The sequence below is a fragment of the Sylvia atricapilla genome, chromosome 16 (assembly GCF_009819655.1).
Source record: "Sylvia atricapilla isolate bSylAtr1 chromosome 16, bSylAtr1.pri, whole genome shotgun sequence".
NCBI lineage: Eukaryota > Metazoa > Chordata > Aves > Passeriformes > Sylviidae > Sylvia > Sylvia atricapilla.
This window is the reverse complement of record NC_089155.1, coordinates 14,786,300-14,808,074: the sequence shown is the minus strand read 5'-3', so window position 1 is coordinate 14,808,074 and position 21,775 is coordinate 14,786,300. Positions and strand designations below refer to the sequence as shown.

Sequence of the window (21,775 nt, the reverse complement as noted above, 5' to 3'; positions counted from 1 at the left end):
TGCCCCAGACAGGGATGGAGCTGGCCCGGAAACCCTCTGGGAGGGGGCCAAGCGCCCCTCTTGGAGTCCAGGGGCTGTGGAAAGGCCAAAGATAGCAAATTCCAAGTGCTTAGGGAGTGCTGGACTCAAGTTCAGCTGGGACAGCGGCTGTGGGAGGGGACAGCTCTGAGCAGGGTCCTGGGCAGCTTCTGTGCACAGCGCCGGAGGGAACATCCCCAGCCCAGGACTCAGGTGTCATTCCTCCTGCAAACACCAGTCCAGGACCCAGGTGACATTCCTCCTGCAAACTCCATCCCTGAATTCAGGTGACGTTCCTCCTGGAAACACCAGCCCAGGACCCAGGTGTCATTCCTCCTGGAAACACCAGCCCCGAATTCAGGTGACATTCCTCCTGGAAACACCAGCCCAGGACTCAGGTGACATTCCTCCTGGAAGCACCTCAGCTTCCACCCATCCACCCTGACACCAGAAGAGCAAAGGTATTTAGTTGGGAAACAGGCACTTACAAACCCCTTCCTTCCATTTCTCTTCATTTCTGTTACATAAATTCAGTGTTTCCTGGAATCGAGGCTGTGAACTGCTGAACTCAGTCTGAAGGCAACCCAGATAAAGAGCTCGTCTGCATTAATAAGAAATCAACTGTTCCTTTTGCTGGATTCCCAGGGAGCAGCTGGTGGTCTGCCTTTTCCATGCAGCCATTCTCCTCAGAAAGCTTTGTTGGCCTCAAAATGTGACGTGAAAAACAAATAAAGCCATGGATTGTTCTGGTCAATTAGACCTTTGGAAAGTGCTCAAATACCTTGTATATTATTGGATAGCTCTATTCAAGCCTCGTGGTCTGAATTTACACTTTCTCGTGCCTGGATCAATCCTCATCTCAGTGTCCCCGAGCATTTGCCTCTCCCCTGCTCAGGACAGTCCTAAAGCTGCATCACTGTGGGCTTCATTTTCAGACTAATTATCATCAGGGCATGAAAACAGCATTTTACATTATGTTATTTGGGGTTTGCACACGGACCAGTTCATTTTAGCTTCAATTATTACCAACCACGTCTGGTGGTTAGAAAAAATGGTACTGGGTGTAGCAAAGTGAAAACAGTTATGGGCTTTTAAAAATCTAAATCTATTTTCTATAGATTTAAATATATGTCTTTTACATATCTATAGATATGCATCTATAAATCAATAGAGATGTAAATAAATGTATATAGATCTACAGATACAGATAAAAAAGATAAAAAAATCCAAAAAATTCAATTAGCAGTGTGGGTTAATTGTTTAATTATATCAGGACTAAACTCAATGATGCAGGGTTGCACATATTTGCTTTTAGTTTTCAAGACTCAGGTTAATGCTCAGTACTTGGGTTTCCTGTCAGAAACCACAGACTCTCATTGCTGTGATGCACCAGTCTCAGCTTGTGCTGGATGGTTGGAAATGATACTCTGGGGCAAAGTTACCTCTAAATGCTCTTGCTTGCTGAATAATTGTGATGTTGCATCTCTTAGGAGCCCAATTTCCTCACAGAAAGTAGGAAGAAGGTAAGTAAGTGGGAAGAGGCAATATGGAAGACTCTAATTCATATTTTATAAATGCCTTGTAAATTATGTATATTATTACTTTCTCTTCTGAAGTGATCACAGCCTATGGAGAAGCTGTCCCTCTCCTCGTGTCTGTCTGTGCTGAAAGGCCTGAGGCTCCCCGTGGCTTTGGTGGCCCGGGGTGATGTCAGATGGGAGGAGAGGGCAGGGACACCCCAGCCAGGGCTGTGCTGCACCTGCAGCCCAATCCCAGCCCTGTGGGCCCAGGTAAACTCTGCCCAGCCTCTGCGGGGGTGTTGAGGACAGGAGGAGAAGCAGCACAGCTCAGTGCCCGTGGTGTGAGCCCTGGGGTGATGGCTGAGCCCAGCAGCGCCGGGCAGCGTCTGGAACTCCGTGCCCACTGGCTGTGCCCTCCTGCCATCCTGGATGTGTCTGCTTAGCCCTGGGGACTGCTGCTGTCCCCGGCTCCTGTGGGGCAGAAAACCCTCCCTAAGGTCAACTCACCAGGGAATAACCAAAGGCAAACCCATCCCGGGGGCGAAGAAGAGTTGGTGAGGTTATTTCTGAGCAGAGAGGAGGTGCCTGAGGATGTGGGGTGGAGATGGAGAGGGGTGAAAGCTCCTGCATTTCACCGCTCTGTGCAAACCTGGGGTGGGTAGGAAATGAAAGGCAGAGGTGGCAGCTGAAAGCTGGGTCTCTGCTTTCCACAGGGGCCATTGAACCTGCTCCAGTCACTGCCCTGGCTGGGCACGGGGCACGTGTGCTTGTGGGGCTGAGGGGCTGTGGGGTGAAGGGCCCAGGCAAGGCAAACTGCTGCAGTGTATGCTAACTAGGGCAAAAAAATTCCTGTCTGTAGATTTGGGACACAGTAATGAACCACCACGCCTCAGGAGAGAGGCGTTATTTTAATTGACTTGATAAAGTAAATCAGCTGATAGAGAAAACCTCCTTGGGCAGTATAATTACAGATGCTGGGCTATAACTCATCAGCTTGCACGCTCGGGCTGGCAGGCAGACAACAAGAGAAGTCATTAGCACAAAATGAAAGAGGAAGACATATGCTGTAGGAATTTCTCCATTTTCTAATTCTTCATTTGTAAACTTCCCTTCATGTTCAGTGCCTTAGTCTTCCTGGACGTGACTGTCACTGCTGTGATGAAACATCTGATCGTTTAGATTGTTCTTATAAAGACCTGAACCCAAAATGAACACAAGGCAATGCAGAACCATGCCATGAAATACATCGACCTCTGTGATATTTGTCCACTTAACTTTCTGGTTTCCTTTTGCAACTGTGTAAGATGAGATGTAGAACTGCGCAGTGCACTTGATCTTCTTCCTTGGATCTGTGTGTGCAGGAACCCGTCAGGGTCCCTGGAGTGCAGAGCCACACAAACAGGCAGATGGTGTGGGTAGAACGTGCTTACTCAGTTTTTGTTCTCCCCATTTTAATGGCCATAAATCCAAAGGTCTCCATCAATCAGGGGGTTCACATCAGAGCTTTGGAGACTCCTACAGAAATAGCGTTCCAATATAAAACAACATTTGATGTGATAAGCTTAGAAAATATTCCTGAGCAGTTTGAATTATCTTTGCTCTGATGACTTGCACAATGGAACCAAGCCAATCTAACGGAGCAGGAGCCCGCAGTGCCTCTCTGAGAAAGCCCATTTCTGCCTCAACAGCAGCTAAAGCAGCCTGTTTGTCTGATTCTCACACCCAGAGCTCCTTGTCCCCAAACATCAGCTGCTCTCCCATCTGCAACTGGTTTTGCATCTGCACAATTGTGTGATCACGATGCTGATCTGCCGGAATGGCACGAGAGCCAGGGATCATGTGTGTGAGTGCCAGGGATCCTGTGTGTGAGTGCCAGGGATCCTGTGTGTGCCAGGGAACACGTGTGTGCCAGGGAATGTGTGTGTGTGCCAGGGATCTTGTGTGTGTGCCAGTGATCATGTGTGTGTGCCAGGGAACACCTGTGAGTGCCAGGGATCATGTGTGTGTGTGCCAAGGATCACGTGTGTGTGCCAGAGAACACGTGTGTGTGTCAGGGAACACATGTGTGTGTCAGGGAACATGTGTGTGTGCCAGGGAACATATGTGCATGCCAGGGAACATGTGTGTGCCAGGGATCTTGTGTGTGTGCCAAAGAAAGTGTGTGCCAGGAACACATGTGTGTGCCAAGGATCACGTGTGTGTGTGCCAGGGATCATGTGTGAGTGCCACCCGTCCCCAGTCCCTGCCCGCAGGAGCCGCCCATTCCCTGTTCCCATCCCGGCCCCGTTCCCAGCCCATTCCCCAGGCAGCAGCACGAAGTTGTGTCCGAACCTCCGGCAGCTGCCGGGAGCTCCGTGCCAACCGGGATTTTTATTTGTGGTTATATGTGGCCATGAAACAGAGCGATAAAGGCGTTAGGTTTTTCCATTCCTTTTTATTTATTTCTGTAGGCTGTAGTAAGGGACCATTGCTTTAAAACCCTTAGACATTTGGACATATTTTACAAGACAGTACAGTTTCTGAATGTCACACATTGATCACAGTTTCATACTATTACATGCATATAAAGACACGGATTTTTTTTTAATAATTTGTTTTACAGAAACAACTGGAGAGGTCAATAAACTTCAACAAAGAATGACTAAATCAAAGTTACAAAAAAATGTAAGACTCTAAGTACACTAGTATATGGCTAATGTTGCTGTAACCACCCCAAAGTGCCAGGGCGTTGAAACGGTTCTTAAAAGGGGAGAAAACATCTGCTGGTGCGTTGGACCAATAGAACTGATGAATTGGGTGAATTCCGATATAACCCAATGGAGAGATTGTGCAAGACACGCAGGATCTGCTGGGCTGTGGGGCACAAACACCGCCCTTCCTTACAGACACCCTGAGCTGTGTTCCCCACTGACTGCACAGCTCAAAAACCAGCTCAGTGCAGGGCCCTGGAGAGCCCGGGCCCTGCCTGCCCTTTTCGGGTCACAGCCAGTTTGTTTCCAGCTGCAAAAGCGAATTGATCTGAACGTACCAGCAGAGCCACAGGAAACACATTTTCCAGTTTTTACTTCTCATTAAGTATCACTTTCTCCTGTAAAAGGTCCCCCCAGCTCTCCTCTCCTCGGGTGCCTGCGGGCCTTGGGGTGCCCTTTGGGGTGTCATGGGAAGCCTTTGCCGGGCTCTGGGGCTCTGCAGCTCCTGGATTCGGGAGAAGGAGCCCCGGGCTGGGTCCTTGGGCACGGGGACATCGCTGAGCAGCACTGGCAGCTGCTTCCTCCCTTTTGTGAAACTGCTGCAGCGGCCCGCCGAGGGAGCAGGGTTCTGCTGCAGGAGGTGGGGGTGTATTTTTTCAATGCTAATCTAGTTGGAAAGCGAGTTTGGTTGGTAGCTGTGGCTGGCCTTTCTGAGTACAGTATCATGGCTTCAAAATTCAAAGGAAGATGGAGATGCTGCTCCCCCACCTTCCCCCCAAACACAGCGGTGGAGAATGGCTCAGTGCAAAAGTAATCTTCTGCACTGGCCACCAAAAGGCCAGGGAATGGGGAAAAGGTGTTCCTCGCAAGCCAACAAAAGTGACATAAACAAAATGAATCCCAGGGGTTGCAGCAGCCAACACGTGGCAAATTGTATGTGGAGGCAGTAAAACGTGACAGGAAGGAGAGTCTTAAGTGGCAGAGCTCCTAAATGAAACACACAGAGAGAAGACGGGATGGATGGTGTTAAATGCAATGACCAACAGGACCAGGGGTTCTGTGGCACAGGTCACACTAACCCCTGGCCCATCTGGCAGCTTCAGCAAGCCCCTGGGCTGAGGGCAGGGAGACTGTGGGGCTGAGGTGGGTCCTGTGCAGGGACAGTCACCTGCCAGCCCGGGCTGCCACTGGTGGCACCACAGAGAGGGAGCCCAGCCACGCCTGGGTGACTGTCACCCTCTGCCAGGCTGTCAGCGGCCTGAATGTCCCCATTCCATGTCCCCATTCCCTCAGCCCACTGCTGTCCAGGGAGGAGCTGTGGGCAGACACCCCCAGCCCTGAGGCCGTGCAAAGCTGTTAATTTTCCATGAGCTTTTAGAGATATGGGTCCAAACTCTTTACTGATCCAAAGAGGGCACAACAGGTTTTAACTTACAGCAGCAAAGAATTGGGCATTTCATACTAATTTGGCTCCCTGGCTTTCATGAGGCTCTAGTTTTGAGGATCTTTGTAGGGGCTTCAGCCTTATTATTAGTTTTGGAAGGTAGTGTCACTGTAGTCTTGGAAAGACCCCTTTAAAAATAAAGGTTAATCCTTGTTCAGTCCTACAGAGCATCAACAGTATTATTTCTAGTCAAAAGGAAGCAGGAAGGTTTTTGCTTTCTCTTCTAAGCCTCTAAGACTGAAAACTTCTTGTGCAATGAAGCCAGAATCAAGCAAAGCAAAATTTGGAGTAGTATTTACAGGTAGGAGCACTTGTGGCACCCAACCATTGGTGTCAAAGGACACTTATTGTGGCTTAGGTCACACCAGCAACGAACGGGAGACACGTCCTGGGTGCAGAGCTTCAGTTTTCCAAAGGTTTCCTTTGCCTGGCCCAGACAAAGTTTCAGTGCAAGAGCCTGAGTGTGATCAGCGTGGGGTGTGAGATGCATGCTGGAAAAGAAACATTCCTTCAAAGGGCTGGGTGGTATTTGGGCAGCTCCTGCCCTGGGCTGGGAGGGCAGAGTTTAGAGTGGTCTGACCAGAAGCCTTCTATGGTTTTGTTGGTTATGCTCTGATGAACTTGCTGAGATGGAAGGTGCCTTTTGAAGGGATTTATGTGATGGCTGACGATAGGTATGGCAGCCTATTGCATTAATAATTCCTTTTATTTATTCCTTTAATTAATTAATTCCTAAGAAAGAAAAATCCCGCCCACCTTTAATACCTTCATTGTTACCAGCTCTTGCTGATAACCACTTGCAGACCTGGGTGTACTGGTTATTCCTTCCATTCGAGGGATACCTGGACTCATCAAACATACACCTTCCCAAAGTGCCTGTTTCAGGTTTCTTGGCTGTTACGGTGGGCATGTAAGAAAATCTCCCAAACAAACCAAAGGAAAGGAACCAAAACTCCCCCTTTGGCAGAGGCATTGTCACTGACCAAACTGCTGGGCCCAGCCAGAAGGAATTGTCTGTGCAGAGCCAGAGTGGCTCTGGAGCTCTTCATCCTGCTGAACTCCAACAGGCCACGAGAGAGCTTTGGGATAACATTTATTTATCTCATGGGCTTGCCATTGAATTCCTGTGAATAGAGCTGTGGGTACAAAGGAGCAAAGAGGATCATTATGTAGGCAGGTGCATGGACAGATTTTACCGTAACTAAATCAAAATCTGGTCCCTTTCTGAATGTTTATGTTCCTCATTCCCCTACAATTTTTTCTCATTTCCTGATTTTCTCTGGAAAAAAATTTTAAAAAAAATCCTAAACCCAGTGGGAAATGGAAGTCTGGACACCTATGATTTAATCCAGGAAAACCTCTGAAGATGCCTGAGCGTTGTCAGGTCACTGCCTTGAATAAGAGCCTAGATTTTGGTGCTTATCCCAACTCCATCATCTCACTATTAGGACAATTAGATTCAAACCTGTCCCTTCTTTCTGTCCTCAGCTTAATTGGTGTAAATCTGGAGAAGCTGCAGCCAGGGGTGTGGGGTGACTTCCCCCTGCTGTCACCAAGGCAGAGTTGGCCTGCTCTGCGTTCCTCAGCAGGAACATCTCGGTTCCCACAGCCAGTCCCTGGTTCAAGTATCACAAACAGGAAAATACAGAAACATGACAACATCTGACAGACCCCGAGACCTTTCACAGATGCACTTCCAGGAGGAATGTTGCAGGTGCTCATCAGGAAAAAAGAGAAAATAACAACAACAAAAAGGTTGGGGGATCAGCTGTGTAAATGAACACTGAGAGAGCATCTAATATATTATTCTGTAATACAAAAAGAAGAAATCTGACTTGATTGCCCTATTATAAATTTGCTAAAAATACAGATATATATTTATATTTTATATATATATATATATAATTTTTTTTTTTTAAATCTGAACAGAAAAATAGACTACTCTGGAATGCATGAAAGTCACATGACTTTTCCATACATCAGATACTTATAAAGCCAACACAATGGCAAGCAGGAGGTACAGAGGTAACGAGAACATCTGTACTTTATTCAAGAACCATTCCAAGCCATATTCTCCCCAGGTGGGTGATGCCAATGAAGCACTGGCTCTGTGCAGAGGTGACTGACTGACCACGGAGGGGTTGGAGCCCCAGGGAAGCCCAGCTGCCACCGGCACCTCCGGCCTCCTTCCGCTCAGGAATTGCAGGGTCTGCTTCAGAATGAGGTGTTCTTGGAGCTTCCCAACAGAGAGAACGTGGCTTTAGAGACCTTGTCTGTGTGAGGAGTTTTACATAACCTTGTTATTTACTATAAACTGTACCGCTCATAGTTCTGTCAAGACATAAATATACAGTAGGTACAAATATTAACAATACATTACAATTTTACAGAAGAGAATACTGTTTTCCTTAGAAATGTGTATCTTATTAGCTGCAAGGGAAGAAAAGGCTACAGTTTATCACAGCCATAGTTGCCACACAACCTGACCGCCTCCGATGTGTTTCTCATGACTGGCCCAGGCAGATATTCCCTGGCATTTGACACTCATGTTCGGGAAGGGAATGTGCGTTCCACGGATTTCTTTTCCTCTCTCTGGCTATTTTTTTTCCTTCTCCTTTCTTCTACCTTTTTTTTGGCTCTCAAACCTTTCAGAAAAATGTGGATTTCACAGGAGACTCTTTTGTTTTGGGTTGGGTTTTTTTTTTTTCCATAAGTGTGCTTAGGTGAAGTTTTAAAGAAAGGCACTGAGAAATCTACTGCAAAGTCACTGCTTTTTTCCTCTGTTCAAGGATAAAACTCAAAGAATCTTTAGCCTCCTGGTTAAAAATCTGCACCCTCTCCTTCCACACACACACACATATATCTGTATGTTCTATATATATTTATAGGTGTGTGTTAGAAGTGATGCTGATGGCAGAAGACACAAGCAAGTGCAGACATCACCTGTCCAGAGAGTCCCTTCAGGTGTGACGTCTCCTGCAGCAGCAGGTGAGGCTCTGTCCCCTTGCTTGCTACTTGGTGCACAGCAAATGTGCAGACCTGAATGCCAAATACCAGAGATTAAACCCCACGATTCAGCTCGAGGTAAGAGGTGTTTCCTGTTTCCCCAACCGCTGTGAGCTTCGGGAAACACGTACCAAACAAAAATCAAATTGTCCTTCTGGGATCCATAGGATTTGGTGAGCATTTTGTTTTCAAAGCACTGCCTCTCCTTTGCAATGAGCACAGATTCAGTCTGCCACAGCTTTGGGTTAGAGTAGATTTCCCAGTGCTTACATTATATATATGTGTATTATGCACACACACACATATATAGATACATATTGGTATTCAGACTTTATTTCATTAAAATAAACATACTTCCTTTTTAATTGGGCACAAAATGAGAGCTACATCTTTGTACACAAATAAGAAAGAAATGCTCTTCAAGCATATTATATGCTTAATTTTAAATTATTTGCTTTCTATAAGAAATCTATAGGACTTTGGCTATTCAGACTTAAAAGGAAGATTTTTAAATTATACTTTTGAATTTGGCTTTCAAAAGTGACTCAGTAAAATGCTACTTTAAAGGTAGGACTAAATAGATGACATAAGGTGTGTGTCATGAGCGATCACGCAAGGCAGACAGAGGGCCTTTGGTTACAAGGAGAGTTGCACCAGTTGACTATCAGATAAAAAATGATAGGATTGTTGATTTATACATTTTTGTCAGTGCCATTTATAAACCAAATACATCAATTTGGATGAGAGTGTGGTAAATACTACACTATATGGCTATATTTAAATACGTTCACTTTCGTGATATGTAAAATATGACTTTTTTTTTTTTTCCACATGAAAGCATCAGCTCTAAAAATATTTAACTTGGAAATCACTATTACTTTATAAAAAAAAATTCCCTGATTTTTTTCTTCTTTTTACATTTGTGCTGATGGCAGACATGACTGATCACTGAAACACAGAGATTATATTGAAACTGTTCTCTTTAAGATTTCTCGTTGCCGCTCCGTGGCTTCAGAAAGCCACAGAATAAATCAGTATTTAAAGCTTATCTGCTGGAAAGTTACTTTTGACTTTTTCGTGACGACTCAATCTTAACCAGTATCTCAGCAATTCGTCGGTTCCTCTAAGTACACTTGTATTTACTATGGCCAAATCCTACAGTCCCTCACCAGGCGGAGCGCGCCCGGAGCAGCGGCGGCGCTGCGGGAACGGGAACGGGAACGGGAGCGAGCAGAGCTCGGGACGAGCCCGGAGGGACCGGGGGCTTCGGGCATGTCCCCGTTCAGTCCTGCAGGGACCGGGGGCTTCGGGCATGTCCCCGTTCAGTCCTGCAGGGACCGGGGGGATTCCGGCATGTCCTGTTCCCTGTTCAGTCCTGCAGGGACACCGAGAGGGTTTGAGCACCGCTCTATCTCTGCTCAGTCCTGCAGGGACCAGGGGGTTCGGGCATCTCCTGCTCCCTGTTCAGTCCTGCAGGGACATCGAGAAGGTTCGGGCACTGCTCTATCCCTGCCCGGCCCTGCAGGATCCCCGGGGGATTCGGGCATCTCCCGCTCCCTGCCCGGCCCCGGGGATGACCCGGGGGGTTCAGGCACTGCTCTATCCGTGCCCGGCCCCGGGGTACTCAGGCACTGCTCTATCCCTGCCCGGCCCCGGGGATGACCCGAGGGATAACCCGGGGGACTCAGGCACTGCTCTATTCCTGCCCGGCCCCAGGGGATTCGGGCACTGCTCTATCCCTGCCCAGCCCCGGGGGATTCGGGCACTGCTCTATCCCTGCCCAGCCCCGGGGATGACCCGAGGGATAACCCGGGGGACTCAGGCACTGCTCTATCCCTGCCCGGCCCCAGGGGATTCGGGCACTGCTCTATCCCTGCCCGGCCCCGGGGATGACCCGGGGGACTCGGGCACTGCTCTATCCCTGCCCGGCCCCGGGGGACTCGGGCACTGCTCTATCCCTGCCCGGCCCCGGGGGACTCGGGCACTGCTCTAACCCTGCCCGGCCCCGGGGGACTCTCGCTGCCCTCGGCCCGGCCCCAGCCGTGGCTCAGCTGAGCAGAGCAGCGGCTGCAGCGCGGGCACAGCTCCGTGCCGAGGACACGCCTGGCAAAGCCATCCTGACACCCCGCGCCAGCTCCCGACACAGAAATGTGCTTATTGCTTTTGTCCGTACGTGCTGCATTCACCATGACGGGTTACAGACGGTGCTGCGCGGCCGGGACGGACACACGGCTACATTCAGGACTAACCGACACCTGGTTTTTTACAACAGGAAGGAACGAAACGCAGTGGACTCGAGCGGCCTCGGGGGGTCTTCCTCCCACGCGTGCCCCTCTGCTCCCACGGCCCGTGCCTCGGCTCAGCCCGGCCCCGCCGCCTGCACATCGCGACACACCCGGCAGAGCTCAGGGACAGGGTCAGTACGACTGTTTGACAGCAGAAACAGAGAACAACACAAAAGGTTACCATCACAGTTATCACAGGACACGTTGTGACTTGCTACAGCCGTGTAACAAATCACAGTCACAACAAGAGGCACAAATTAAAGTAGTGCTTGGTTAAAGTGCTTGATTGTTACACTCTGCTATCCTACTCCAGCATTGCAACAACGACAACAAAAAGTCAACGTAAAGTGCTTTTCCCCCCGCCCCGAGATTAAAAACCAAAGACAAATTATTTCCTACATAATTTGACATAACTTTATTGAAACGATAGATTTTAAAAACCTAGGCTGGTGGCTGCTAGTTCTGTTCACTTAAAATGGTCAGATCTCTCTCTCTCTCTTTTTTTTTTTTTTTCCTTTCCTCTTTATTTTCTATTTTCATTTAAAAATGACTAGATGTTATTAAAACGTCAGGCCTGATCCTCCCGCCTCTCGCAGCTGCTTGGTGCCACGGCCCCGCAGCAGCGTCCCGAGCTGGCGAGAGGGAGCGCGGCCAGCCCCGGGACGGTCACTGCCGAGTCCCTCTTTTTGCATATTTATGTAACACTTGCATATCTCTCACTGCGCTGCTCGGGCGCAAAATAAAAAAAGCTTCGGACCAACCTGCTGCTGTCCTGCGCTCCGGGCTCGGCTGGGCTGCGGCCGGGGCCGGGCGGGAGCGGAGCCCGGGGCCACGGCGGGGCGGCACAGCGGCCACGGGCTGGGCACATCGGGCACGGGCTGGGCACCCACGGGCACGGGCTGGGCACACCGGCCACGGGCCGGGCACCCACGGGCACGGGCTGGGCACACCGGCCACGGCAGTGCCACCCACGGCCCGGCAATGTCACACACGGCCACGGGCTGGGCACACCGGCCACGGGCCGGGCACCCACGGGCACGGCAGTGCCACCCACGGGCACGGGCTGGGCACCCACGGCCCGGCAATGTCACACACGGGCACGGGCAGTGCCACACATGGGCACGGACAGGGCACCCACGGCCCGGTAATGTCACACACGGGCACGGGCAGTGCCACCCACGGGCACACTCAGGGCACCCACGGGCACGGCAGTGCCACCCACGGCCACGGGCTGGGCACCCACGGCCACGGACAGGGCACCCACGGCCCGGCAATGCCGCCCACTGCCCGGCAGTGCCACACACGGGCACGGGCTAGACACCCACGGCCCGGCAACGCCGCCCACGGGCACGCTCAGGGCACCCACGGGCACGCTCAGGGCACCCACGGGCGCGGACAGGGACCCCCGAGCATCCCCGGGCGGACACGGCCGCAGCCGCGCTCCCCTCGCAGCCCTGCGCCCCCCGGGGCACCGCTCTGGGCCGGTGCCTCGGAGCTCCCCGCTTCTGCATGGCTCCTCCGAACCTTCCCCGCGCGGGGCAGGTCCCGCCTCTTAGCGGAGGGTAAGTGCGAGCCTCACTACGTCTTAGGGCGTGTTTGGAATTAGGTACAAGTGGTGCAACTCACCCTGCTGATATTTCGAAAGAAAACATCAGGTCCTACAGGATATCAGATTGTTAAACACACAAAGAGCATTTTAAGAAGTGGTTTCTCTAGACCGTTATTTGTTTCGAATGCTTTTCACCTGGATTTTCCAATAATGCAAGTGTTCCCTGTTACCTTTAAACATAATATCCATCAGAGAAAGCTGTAGATGGGGAACAGCTGCCCTGAAGCAGTGAGCACTGTGTTTTTGAAAGCTTTATACCAACCCCAGCAATTTATTCCAGAGTTCAAATCTGGCTGCCTTGGCATCCTTTATGGAACTAATGCAAATCGGATGTTAATATTTCCAAAAGGAGCTCTAGCGTTCAAGGGGAATGGATGGATATTTGGTCACATTGGCTTCACTGGACAACATGAAAGGAGATCAATGTGTGATCATGATTTGCAATCATTTTTTTGACTGATGTGGGCAATGTCTTTAGAGTTGTTTCAGAGAAGGACATTTTCACAAACCCACACTGGACCTCCCCCAGACTTTTAGAAACAGGTGGCTTGTTTCAGCCAAGTTCATGCCATGCAGAAGCTCTTTTGTTTGTGTTGACTGTGAAGATATTCCTTTAAACTCTCAGTAAGTTCTTTCAGACCCCACCTCAGATGCTTTGATCATGTGTGTTAGCATGTCCTCCGCTGCCTGGTAATACATGGACTTCTGGGGAAATGTGATTTTCTAGTCTGACAGTCTCCTGATTGCCCTGGGTTCTTCCAGTGATACCTTCCATAGAGTAAATGCAGTTCTGCCCTATCAGCTTAGGGGAGGTGGGTAAAGCAGCAGCTTCTAGATGGTTCTTCTCTGTTCTATAAACATGGTCCTTTTGCTTTAGATAGCCACTGTTTGCAACATTGTACTTGGGACTCACATTTCCAGGCGGACTCGAATCATACATCAGCTGACCCTCATCATCAGTGTCAGCATCGATGTATTTGTGTATACCAGCATCGTGGAAGTTGAAAGCTATGGCTGCCTGGGCCTCTGGCGACTTTGGGGGGGTCCTCGCACTCGCGGTGGTGTAGATGGAGGTTTCTGGGCTCATGAGAGACCTGTCAGAGAGTAAGGAAGTATCTGTGGCAGCAGCAGTGGCTCCCCGGCTCTTGAGAGGGTCAGGATATGTTCTCAGAACGTTTGATGCTGGTACTAACGTGCTGGTGTCCTCTTCCATGAAGTTGACTTTCAGAGACCTCAGCTTCAAAGGGTTACTGGCCTTGATGGAGCTTTTGGGACTGTCAATGAAAAAAGCAGAGCGGTGGCTGCTCTCGGAGCCGGGGTTCACCTCCACGTACCTGGGGGTGCTGCTCTCGGGCCTGCCCTGCTCCTGGAGGAGGCTGGTGCCCCCCTTGCAGGGCAGGGCAGTGAGGGGGCTGTGGGAGAACCTGCCGGTGTCGGGGAACTCGGCGGCGCAGCTGATGAAGCTGTCGATGCTGGACATGCTCCTCATGTCGATGATGCCGTCGGTGCGGGTGGCCAGCAGCGGCACCATGGGGCCGGGCAGGGTTTCCATCTCCAGCTCCTCCTTCTGCTTCCCAGCCTGGCTCGACTCCTTCGTGTTGAGGTTTGGCTGGGACTGAGTCTTTGCCATTTTGTTGTACATGTCCTCGAGCTGTTGGACGTTCAGGTGTTGGGGGCTTGAGGATGACCTGGCTTTTTCTGGGGATCCTTGTTCCTTAGTTTCAAAAGATTTACTAGAACTAGTTTCAGAGAGTGTTCTCTTGGTCCATTTCCATTTGCTCGGAGATAAATGATTGTCCTGAACTTTATCCTTTTTGGCTATGCTTTCTCCATTCTTTTCGACCACAATGTCCATGAGTTCTATGCTACGGGCAAATGCATCCTTCATGTTCATGGAGACAATACTGCCATTTCTTTTTGCCCTTTCGAGAGCTTCCCTGCGCTTAATGGCTTTCTCCTGCCTCTTCTGCTCTTTGTAGAACTCGGAGAAGTTATTGACAATAATTGGGATGGGAAGAGCTATCACCAGCACACCAGCAATGCAGCACAGTCCTCCTACTATTTTACCCAAAAGAGTTTTGGGGTAAATGTCTCCATAGCCTACTGTTGTCATGGTGATTGTTGCCCACCAGAAAGAAGCTGGGATGCTCTTGAATTTTGTATCATCCTCATCCTTTTCTGCAAAAAACACTAAACTGGAGAAGATCATAATGCCCATAGCCAGAAACAAGATGAGCAATCCGAGTTCATTGTAACTCCTCCTCAGTGTAAACCCCAAGGACTGCAAACCCGTCGAGTGGCGGGCGAGTTTTAGGATCCGGAGTATCCTCATAATCCGAAATATTTGGACCACTCTTCGTACATTTTGGAACTGAAGTACACTTTTATTGGATTCTGTGAGGAAGATGGTAACATAGTAGGGTAGGATAGCCAGCAAATCTATCGCATTCAGGGGGCCCTTGAAGAACTTCCACTTCTTAGGGGAGGAGAGGAAGCGCAGGAGGTATTCCATGGTGAACCAGGCGATGCACACCGCCTCCACGTGGGCCAGCTGCGGGTTGTCTGTGGTCTGCCCAAACTCATCCACGCCTTGTAGCTCAGGAAGCGTATTAAGGGACAAGGCAATTGTAGATAGTACAATAAACATGATGGAAATGATTGCCAAAATCTGGAAAGGAAAGAGAGAACAGGGAGTTAATCTCAGGATACACGACGCTGTCTCTCACCGCTGTTAATTTGTGGCTTTATTTTCACTCACACGTGGCAAGACCCGTTTTGCTCGGCTCACAGAAGCTGGGTAACCAAACGCATCCTGAGCAGAGTTTGTTTTGGAAGCTGTTTTAGTTGTGGCAGGTGCATAAAGGAGATAAAGCATCTACTTCAACTCCTGTGCCTTCACCTCCCTGTAGTGAAGGAACACGTGAGGAGCAGCCAGGATGCCAGGAGGGCTGTGAAGCAGTTCACAGCAGGAGCTTTTGATTAACTACTAATTAGGTGCCCAGCAAGGCCCATCTGGACAACAAGCTCTGAAATTCAAGCAAGAAGGAATGCAGTTGTGAATACACGATTGGATCAGAGCGATGTCCTCCATTTAATGAACAGTTACTGCTGTAATTTGGGGTGCTGATGGCTAATTACAGAGACGTGTGTACAATTCGACTACACAAGCATACACATAATACACTCTTGTTTAATGACTCATCTCTAATTTGATTCTTGATGGTTGTGAAAGACATGAAAACTTCACCAAGCTTTCTAAGCCATTTTGAGGTTTGAGTTCTCCAGAGGAGAGAGCAAGCATCTGAGCAAACCAAATTAGACAACACGGAGACAGCCAAGGCAGGGCAGGTCTGGTCACTGGAGGCCTCACACGTTTCAAACTCACGAGAATAAAATGTTAAGTCAAGTGTCCCATGATGAAGTGTGGGGAAATTTAGACATGAATTACTTCTGTGTGGTGGCCTGTTCCAAAAGACCATCTCCTGGAGACCAGGTGCTGCCCCTGAGGAGCAGAGAGCCTGATTTGGTTTCCTAGAGGGCTCTTTTGGTGCTTTTGCTGTAATTTCTTTGTTTACCACCCACCATTTCTGAAGGTGTTTGGGATGTTTGCAAGGGTAATTTCAATTAGTTTTGCTCGGCTTTATCTCTGCCCACTATACACAGAAGGGCTTATTTGTAGGCTTAGATGTATGTACCCGTTGGGTTTTATCTCCTTCCCTTTCAGTGTAAATATTAACACTCCATCTTTATTCAGCGAATGCCATCCAGCAGCAGTAATTGGTGTCAAACCTTCTGTCTCCTTTGATATACCTTCCTGCTTTGAAGATCAAGGCAACGCCAGATGAATATAAATAAATAAACTGGGAGATCTAAGGGTAAAATTTGATTTTGGTTTAGGAGATTTAGCCACAAAGCTAAGCAATAAACAGAGACAGACATTTATCATTTCTCCCACAAGCTGCAGCAAGATGTCACTTGTGCTCCCAAGATACAGATTTCCCCCCTTACTCTTTGGGAATCTTCTTAGGCTAGGAAAAACTTCTAAATGTGAGTTGATTGTCCTCAGTTATTCAAGGCACTTTTCAACTGGGAAGTACATAAAGCTGAGATGGAGTATCTCCAGCAGGGTTTAGAAGAACCTTCTCCTTCTGTAAGAGACACCTTGTCCTGGTAGCACCTCCCATCCCCTAAAACCACCCACGGAGCAGTTGTGCACAGAAAACTGGATCCAGCTGCTGCTGTAGCACTGTTCAGTTGCACAGGGCTCTCTCCCAAAGTATTTACAGTCTGGGAATTCAGATTATAGAAATCACCATCTGTCTCTCTAATAAGGTTTCCCATCTTGGCTGTACTGAACCCCTAGCTTGGCAGCTCTTGTATTTTCCACTGTCAGTAATGAGAGACAGAAAGCTGAAGGGAAGGTTTTTCATTCCCAGGGAGGCCTCCAGGATGCTCTGCAGCACAGGCAGACTTTTCATTCCAGTCCTGGCCTTTCCTCCTCCCTTTGCTCTTCCAGGTTCACTTCTCTTTAACAAGAAAAGCCAACGGGACCAATCTGGACTCGAGCAGAAACAATCCCTCTGCAGTGCTTGAGGCTCCAGCTCTTACCAAACTGAAAATCATTTTTCCAGTCACTGTGAGAAAGCCCCTGTGGTCCCTGTTCCAGAGCACTGAGCCCAAATCTCGCTGCTTCTCCAGCTGCTCGAAATGGAAGGACGCTCTGGAGAGGGGCTCTGGTCTCCGTGATTCCTTAGAGGGCATTAAACACAGCCCTGTGCTCCTGAGGACTTTGGGTGGACAGTCAAAGGGCCAAGGCTGAACAGGCTCAGGCACAGGAAGGTCCCTGGAGCTCAGGCTTGGACTGGCAGAAGGAACAGGGATGGGGAAGTTCAGCATCAGAGGCTGTCAGATTCTGTGGGTGCGGCTGAAGTGTCTGTGTTCGCACTAATGGGACAAGCTGAACCTCTCCAGGTCTGGCTGCTGGCCTGCCTGGCCTCTCTGGGCTGCTTCTGGGGCCTCCAGCATCCTGCAGGGCACCCGGAGCTGCTGACTTGGATGCCCATGTTTGGTCCTCTAAAATGCATAACTACAACTGGAAAAGCTTGCAGCCTAAAATTCGGAAGCATAGGAAGAAGAGTCAGGAGTCACCAAGAGCTAAAACGAGTGACGTGAGGACACATTGTGACACAGGCAGGTGCAGGAGTCCCTGTTTGTGGGGCCACAGCTGTGACAAGTCCTTTCCACTGTCCTGACGTTGGCTCCGTGTGAGCTGAGGACAGGAGGGAGACAGAGCAGCTGGACTGGGCAGCAGAGCAGCACAGACACCCCTGCAGCTGCCCCTAAAGCTGCCAGGTACGCAGCTTTGTCCCCACACCACCTTCAGACCATGTCCCCTAACAGCCACCAAGAAAGCAGCTCTGCAGCCCCTTCCTCTTCGCTCCTGTGCTGACATCTGCATTTCAGCCACAGCAAAACACAAATGGTGAAAACCCCCTCAGGTATTGTATGCAATATGTAAGGACTCCGAATGCTGGCCCTGGCTCGTGGTGCAAGTCTCAGTAGGGGCAGGATTTCAGGAAAAAAACATCTCCTCCACTAAATCAGCTGCTTCACAAAGGTTTTTGTGGAGAGAATCTTTGGATTGCTGCTGTGGCTCCTTTGTGGAAGCTAAATAACCCAAGGACAGGCAGGGCAGGGTTTTGGATGAATCCAAAGCAGTTGCCTCGAAGTGATTAGCATGATTGTACATACATGCTGCTTATTACACATGCAAATGAGACAAGCCAGCTGATTTTGGGAGCAAGTGTAGCCAGTTTGTGCAACTGCCGCTTCCTGAGGCAAGATGGATGTGCCATGCTGGCAGCATCCCCACCTCCTCCAAAATCCCCCCAAAGCCAGGCAGCCGCCTCTCCCTGGCACCTTTCAGGAAATAACCACCTGCCTGGGCCTGAGCCTGTTTGCTGGGTGAGAGTGGCCCCAGGGATTCCTCCTCTGTGATTCCTCCTCTGTGATTCCTCCTCTGTGATTCCTCCTCTGTGTGCTCAGCCCCGGGGCAAGAGGGCTCCTGCCTGCCCAGGAGTTCCCCATCTCTCTGCAGCAGCAGTTTTGTGCTCGCCCCGCAGGTGGCACAGGGAGGGTGAGTTTTAGGCAGCAGGGACTAACCCAGCACTGAGCTTTGGTGATATTTATTGGTTGTTTTCTTTGTACCGCTAAAAACCCTAACAGAGATAAAGGCATAAGACAGGAGACTTCCAAGGCCATTAAAATTTATGAGAACTGGCTGTCCCAATCCCATAGATGGCTCTAAAATCTCAGGGTAAGCAGCCGAGAGCTCTCTGCTCGTGGCAGCGTGCCCTACACTTTTTCTGTCTTCATCCTGGGTAATGCAGCTGATATAGCAGGGAGAAGGGGTGGTGTGTGGGAGAGAGTGGGAGGGTGTTTGAATATAGATCCGATATTCTTGGAAATACGATGAGGAAATTGTTATGTAATCAAGAAGTTCAATAATGGTTTTGTCTAATGTGCTTTTTTAGCTCCATCAAGGCCTGCAGAATACATCTGCCATCAGGACCCGGTTTCATTCATATGCTCCATTTACTGAGGGATTTTTCCTGCAGCCCCTTTGCTTTCCCAGGCTACAACACACTTTGAGTCAGACTGTCCAGCTCCATCCTGCCACGCCTGTGCCAGCCTCTGTCTCCCCAGGCTCGGAGAAACAGAGAGAGAGTGTATTTTGAGAGCTATCCCACGTGCTGCACAGTGCAGAAACAGATGGAGAGTTCCTTAATCTCCTCCCCACTTGATTCTGCACAGGAATAACAGCTCCTGCTCACAGCAGCTATACATGTCTGTGGTATTTATTGGCAGGGACTTGTTTTAGGAAACATCTCCTCACTAGAAAATGCACAAAATGCTCATGCACAGACTGGAAGAGTTTGCAGAACACAGTCGCTCCTGATGTCAAGAGTCTGACCACTGGGCTGCAGGAGGCTTTTCCCAGGAAATGCTGGAGCCATAATGACAGGTAACACTTCTTCCTTGCATCATGGAAGCTGAGGCTGCAGTCGGGGATGTGGTTGCAAGGGAAGCACAGAGAAGCTTTAACCTGCTTTTTTCACACAGAAGGGTGTCAAGATGTAACGTAAGACCTTGAATCTCCAAACCCCTGAAGTCCTGCTGGTTCCTGTGGATATAAACCTCTGCTGAGGAGTTTTCCCTGACCTGGCACTTTACATGCCACCTCTAGGCACTGTCCCCACAGTGTCCCTGGACCCCTCTGCCCCACAGCTCTATGCTCTGGAGGGACCCTGCACACAGGAGTGTCCCCACAGTGTCCTTGGGACCCCTGTGCCCCAGAGCTCTGTGCTCTGCACACAGAATTGTCCCCACAGGGTCCCTGGACCCCTCTGCCCCAGAGCTCTGTGCTCTGCACACAGAATTGTCCCCACAGGGTCCCTGGACCCCTCTGCCCCACAGCTCTATGCTCTGGAGGGACCCTGCACACAGAACTGTCCCCACAGTGTCCTTGGGACCCCTCTGCCCCACATCTCTGTGCTCTGGAGGGGCCCTGCACACAGAACTGTCCCCACAGTGTCCCTGGACCCCTCTGCCCCACAGCTCTGCTCTGGAGGGACCCTGCACACAGGAGTGTCCCCACAGTGTCCTTGGGACCCCTGTGCCCCAGAGCTCTGCACACACAGCTCAGCTCCCTGCAGAGCCTGGGCACCGTGCACACAACCTCTGCACTGCTGCACACCACAACATCCATAAAACCAAAATCAAGATAAAGCCACTTATATTTTGCTTTGGAAACGTACGAGATCTTAATTTTGACGTTTGCCTGGAAAAGCCAAGATTGGATAATGCTTAATTATTTGATTTCAATTACAGCTGTAATAAGTTTATCTGTTGAGAGAGTAAGCCTATTTAGTTTAAAAGAGGATACAATACTTCTGCTGGTTCTGTGCCAGTGCTTTGTTTGCCTACAGGCACCCAGGAGATACAACTGCTGCTGACTAAGGTGGAGTGGGCAGAAACTCGCCTTCAGGCACAGCTGGCTGTAAACTCTTTAATACTCTTAAGAACATGTTTAGTTGTCAGAGAGCTATCAAACCCCATTAAATGATAAATGGTGTCAGCCTTCTTTCAGAGCAAAGCCCTGATGCAAATGGTGCGCTGGAGAAGAAAATGATAGATGAATGAAAATACTGAAAAGGCAAACTTGAAAGACATACGCTGCCTTTAGACATCAGTGCAGTGACAGTTCTCAGGAGAGGATGAGAGGGAAGCATGTCCTATTTCTGCCTCTGCTGGCATGGGGGAGATCAAAACCCAAAACAAACGAATGGCACATGGAAGATGAAGTTTCTCTGCCTCGTGCCCAGGGTGATGCAAGGCAGGCAGCAGCAGTGCTGGGGGACAGCCCTCGCCTCCCTTTGCCCCGGGAGAGGCCGCCTGGAGCAGGGGCTGGACACTGCCCAGCCCAGAGCCCTCCCTGCAGCTCCCTGCAGACACAGCTCACTGCCGGCCCCAGCCCGGCCGCCCCCTGACCCTCCTGTCCTGCCCACACACCCCCACCCTGGGTGCCGTGCCCTCGGGGATGGCACTGGGGATGGCACAGCGCTGGGGATGTCACTGCTCTGGGGATGGCACAGCACCGGGGATGGCACAGCGCTGGGGATGTCACAGCTCTGGGGATGGCACAACTCTGGGGATGTCACTGCACTGGGGATGTCACTGCACTGGGGATGGCACAGCTCTGGGGATGTCACTGCTCTGGGGATGTCACTGCGCTGGGGATGGCACTGCACTGGGGAGGGCACAGCTCTGGGGATGTCACAGCTCTGGGGATGTCACAGCTCTGGGGATGTCACTGCGCTGGGGATGGCACTGCACTGGGGATGGCACAGCTCTGGGGATGTCACTGCTCTGGGGATGTCACTGCGCTGGGGATGGCACTGCACTGGGGAGGGCACAGCTCTGGGGATGTCACAGCTCTGGGGATGGCACAGCTCTGGGGAGGGCACAGATCTGGGGATGGCACAGCTCTGGGGATGTCACTGCGCTGGGGATGTCACTGCGCTGGGGATGGCACTGCACTGGGGATGTCACTGCACCGGGGATGGCACAGCTCTGGGGATGGCACAGCTCTGGGGATGGCACTGTGCTGGGGATGGCACAGCACCGGGGGTGGCACAGCGCTG

The 21,775-nt window shown here is 50.3% G+C and overlaps 1 protein-coding gene and 1 long non-coding RNA gene across 2 annotated transcripts in view; one reads left to right on the top strand and one right to left on the bottom strand.

Moving 5' to 3' along the window:
- Window positions 1-21,775, top strand: part of LOC136368659 (uncharacterized) — a 134,816-nt gene that overhangs the window by 11,362 nt on the left and 101,679 nt on the right. The gene's annotated exons all lie outside the window — the stretch shown is intronic.
- KCNB1 (potassium voltage-gated channel subfamily B member 1) overlaps window positions 12,489-21,775 on the bottom strand; it is a 96,232-nt gene continuing 86,945 nt past the window's right edge. The window contains exon 2 of the mRNA XM_066331010.1: window positions 12,489-15,240. Within this exon, the coding sequence (XP_066187107.1) occupies window positions 13,219-15,240 (2,022 nt within the window). The 3' untranslated portion in view covers window positions 12,489-13,218. The remainder of the gene's footprint in view (window positions 15,241-21,775) is intronic.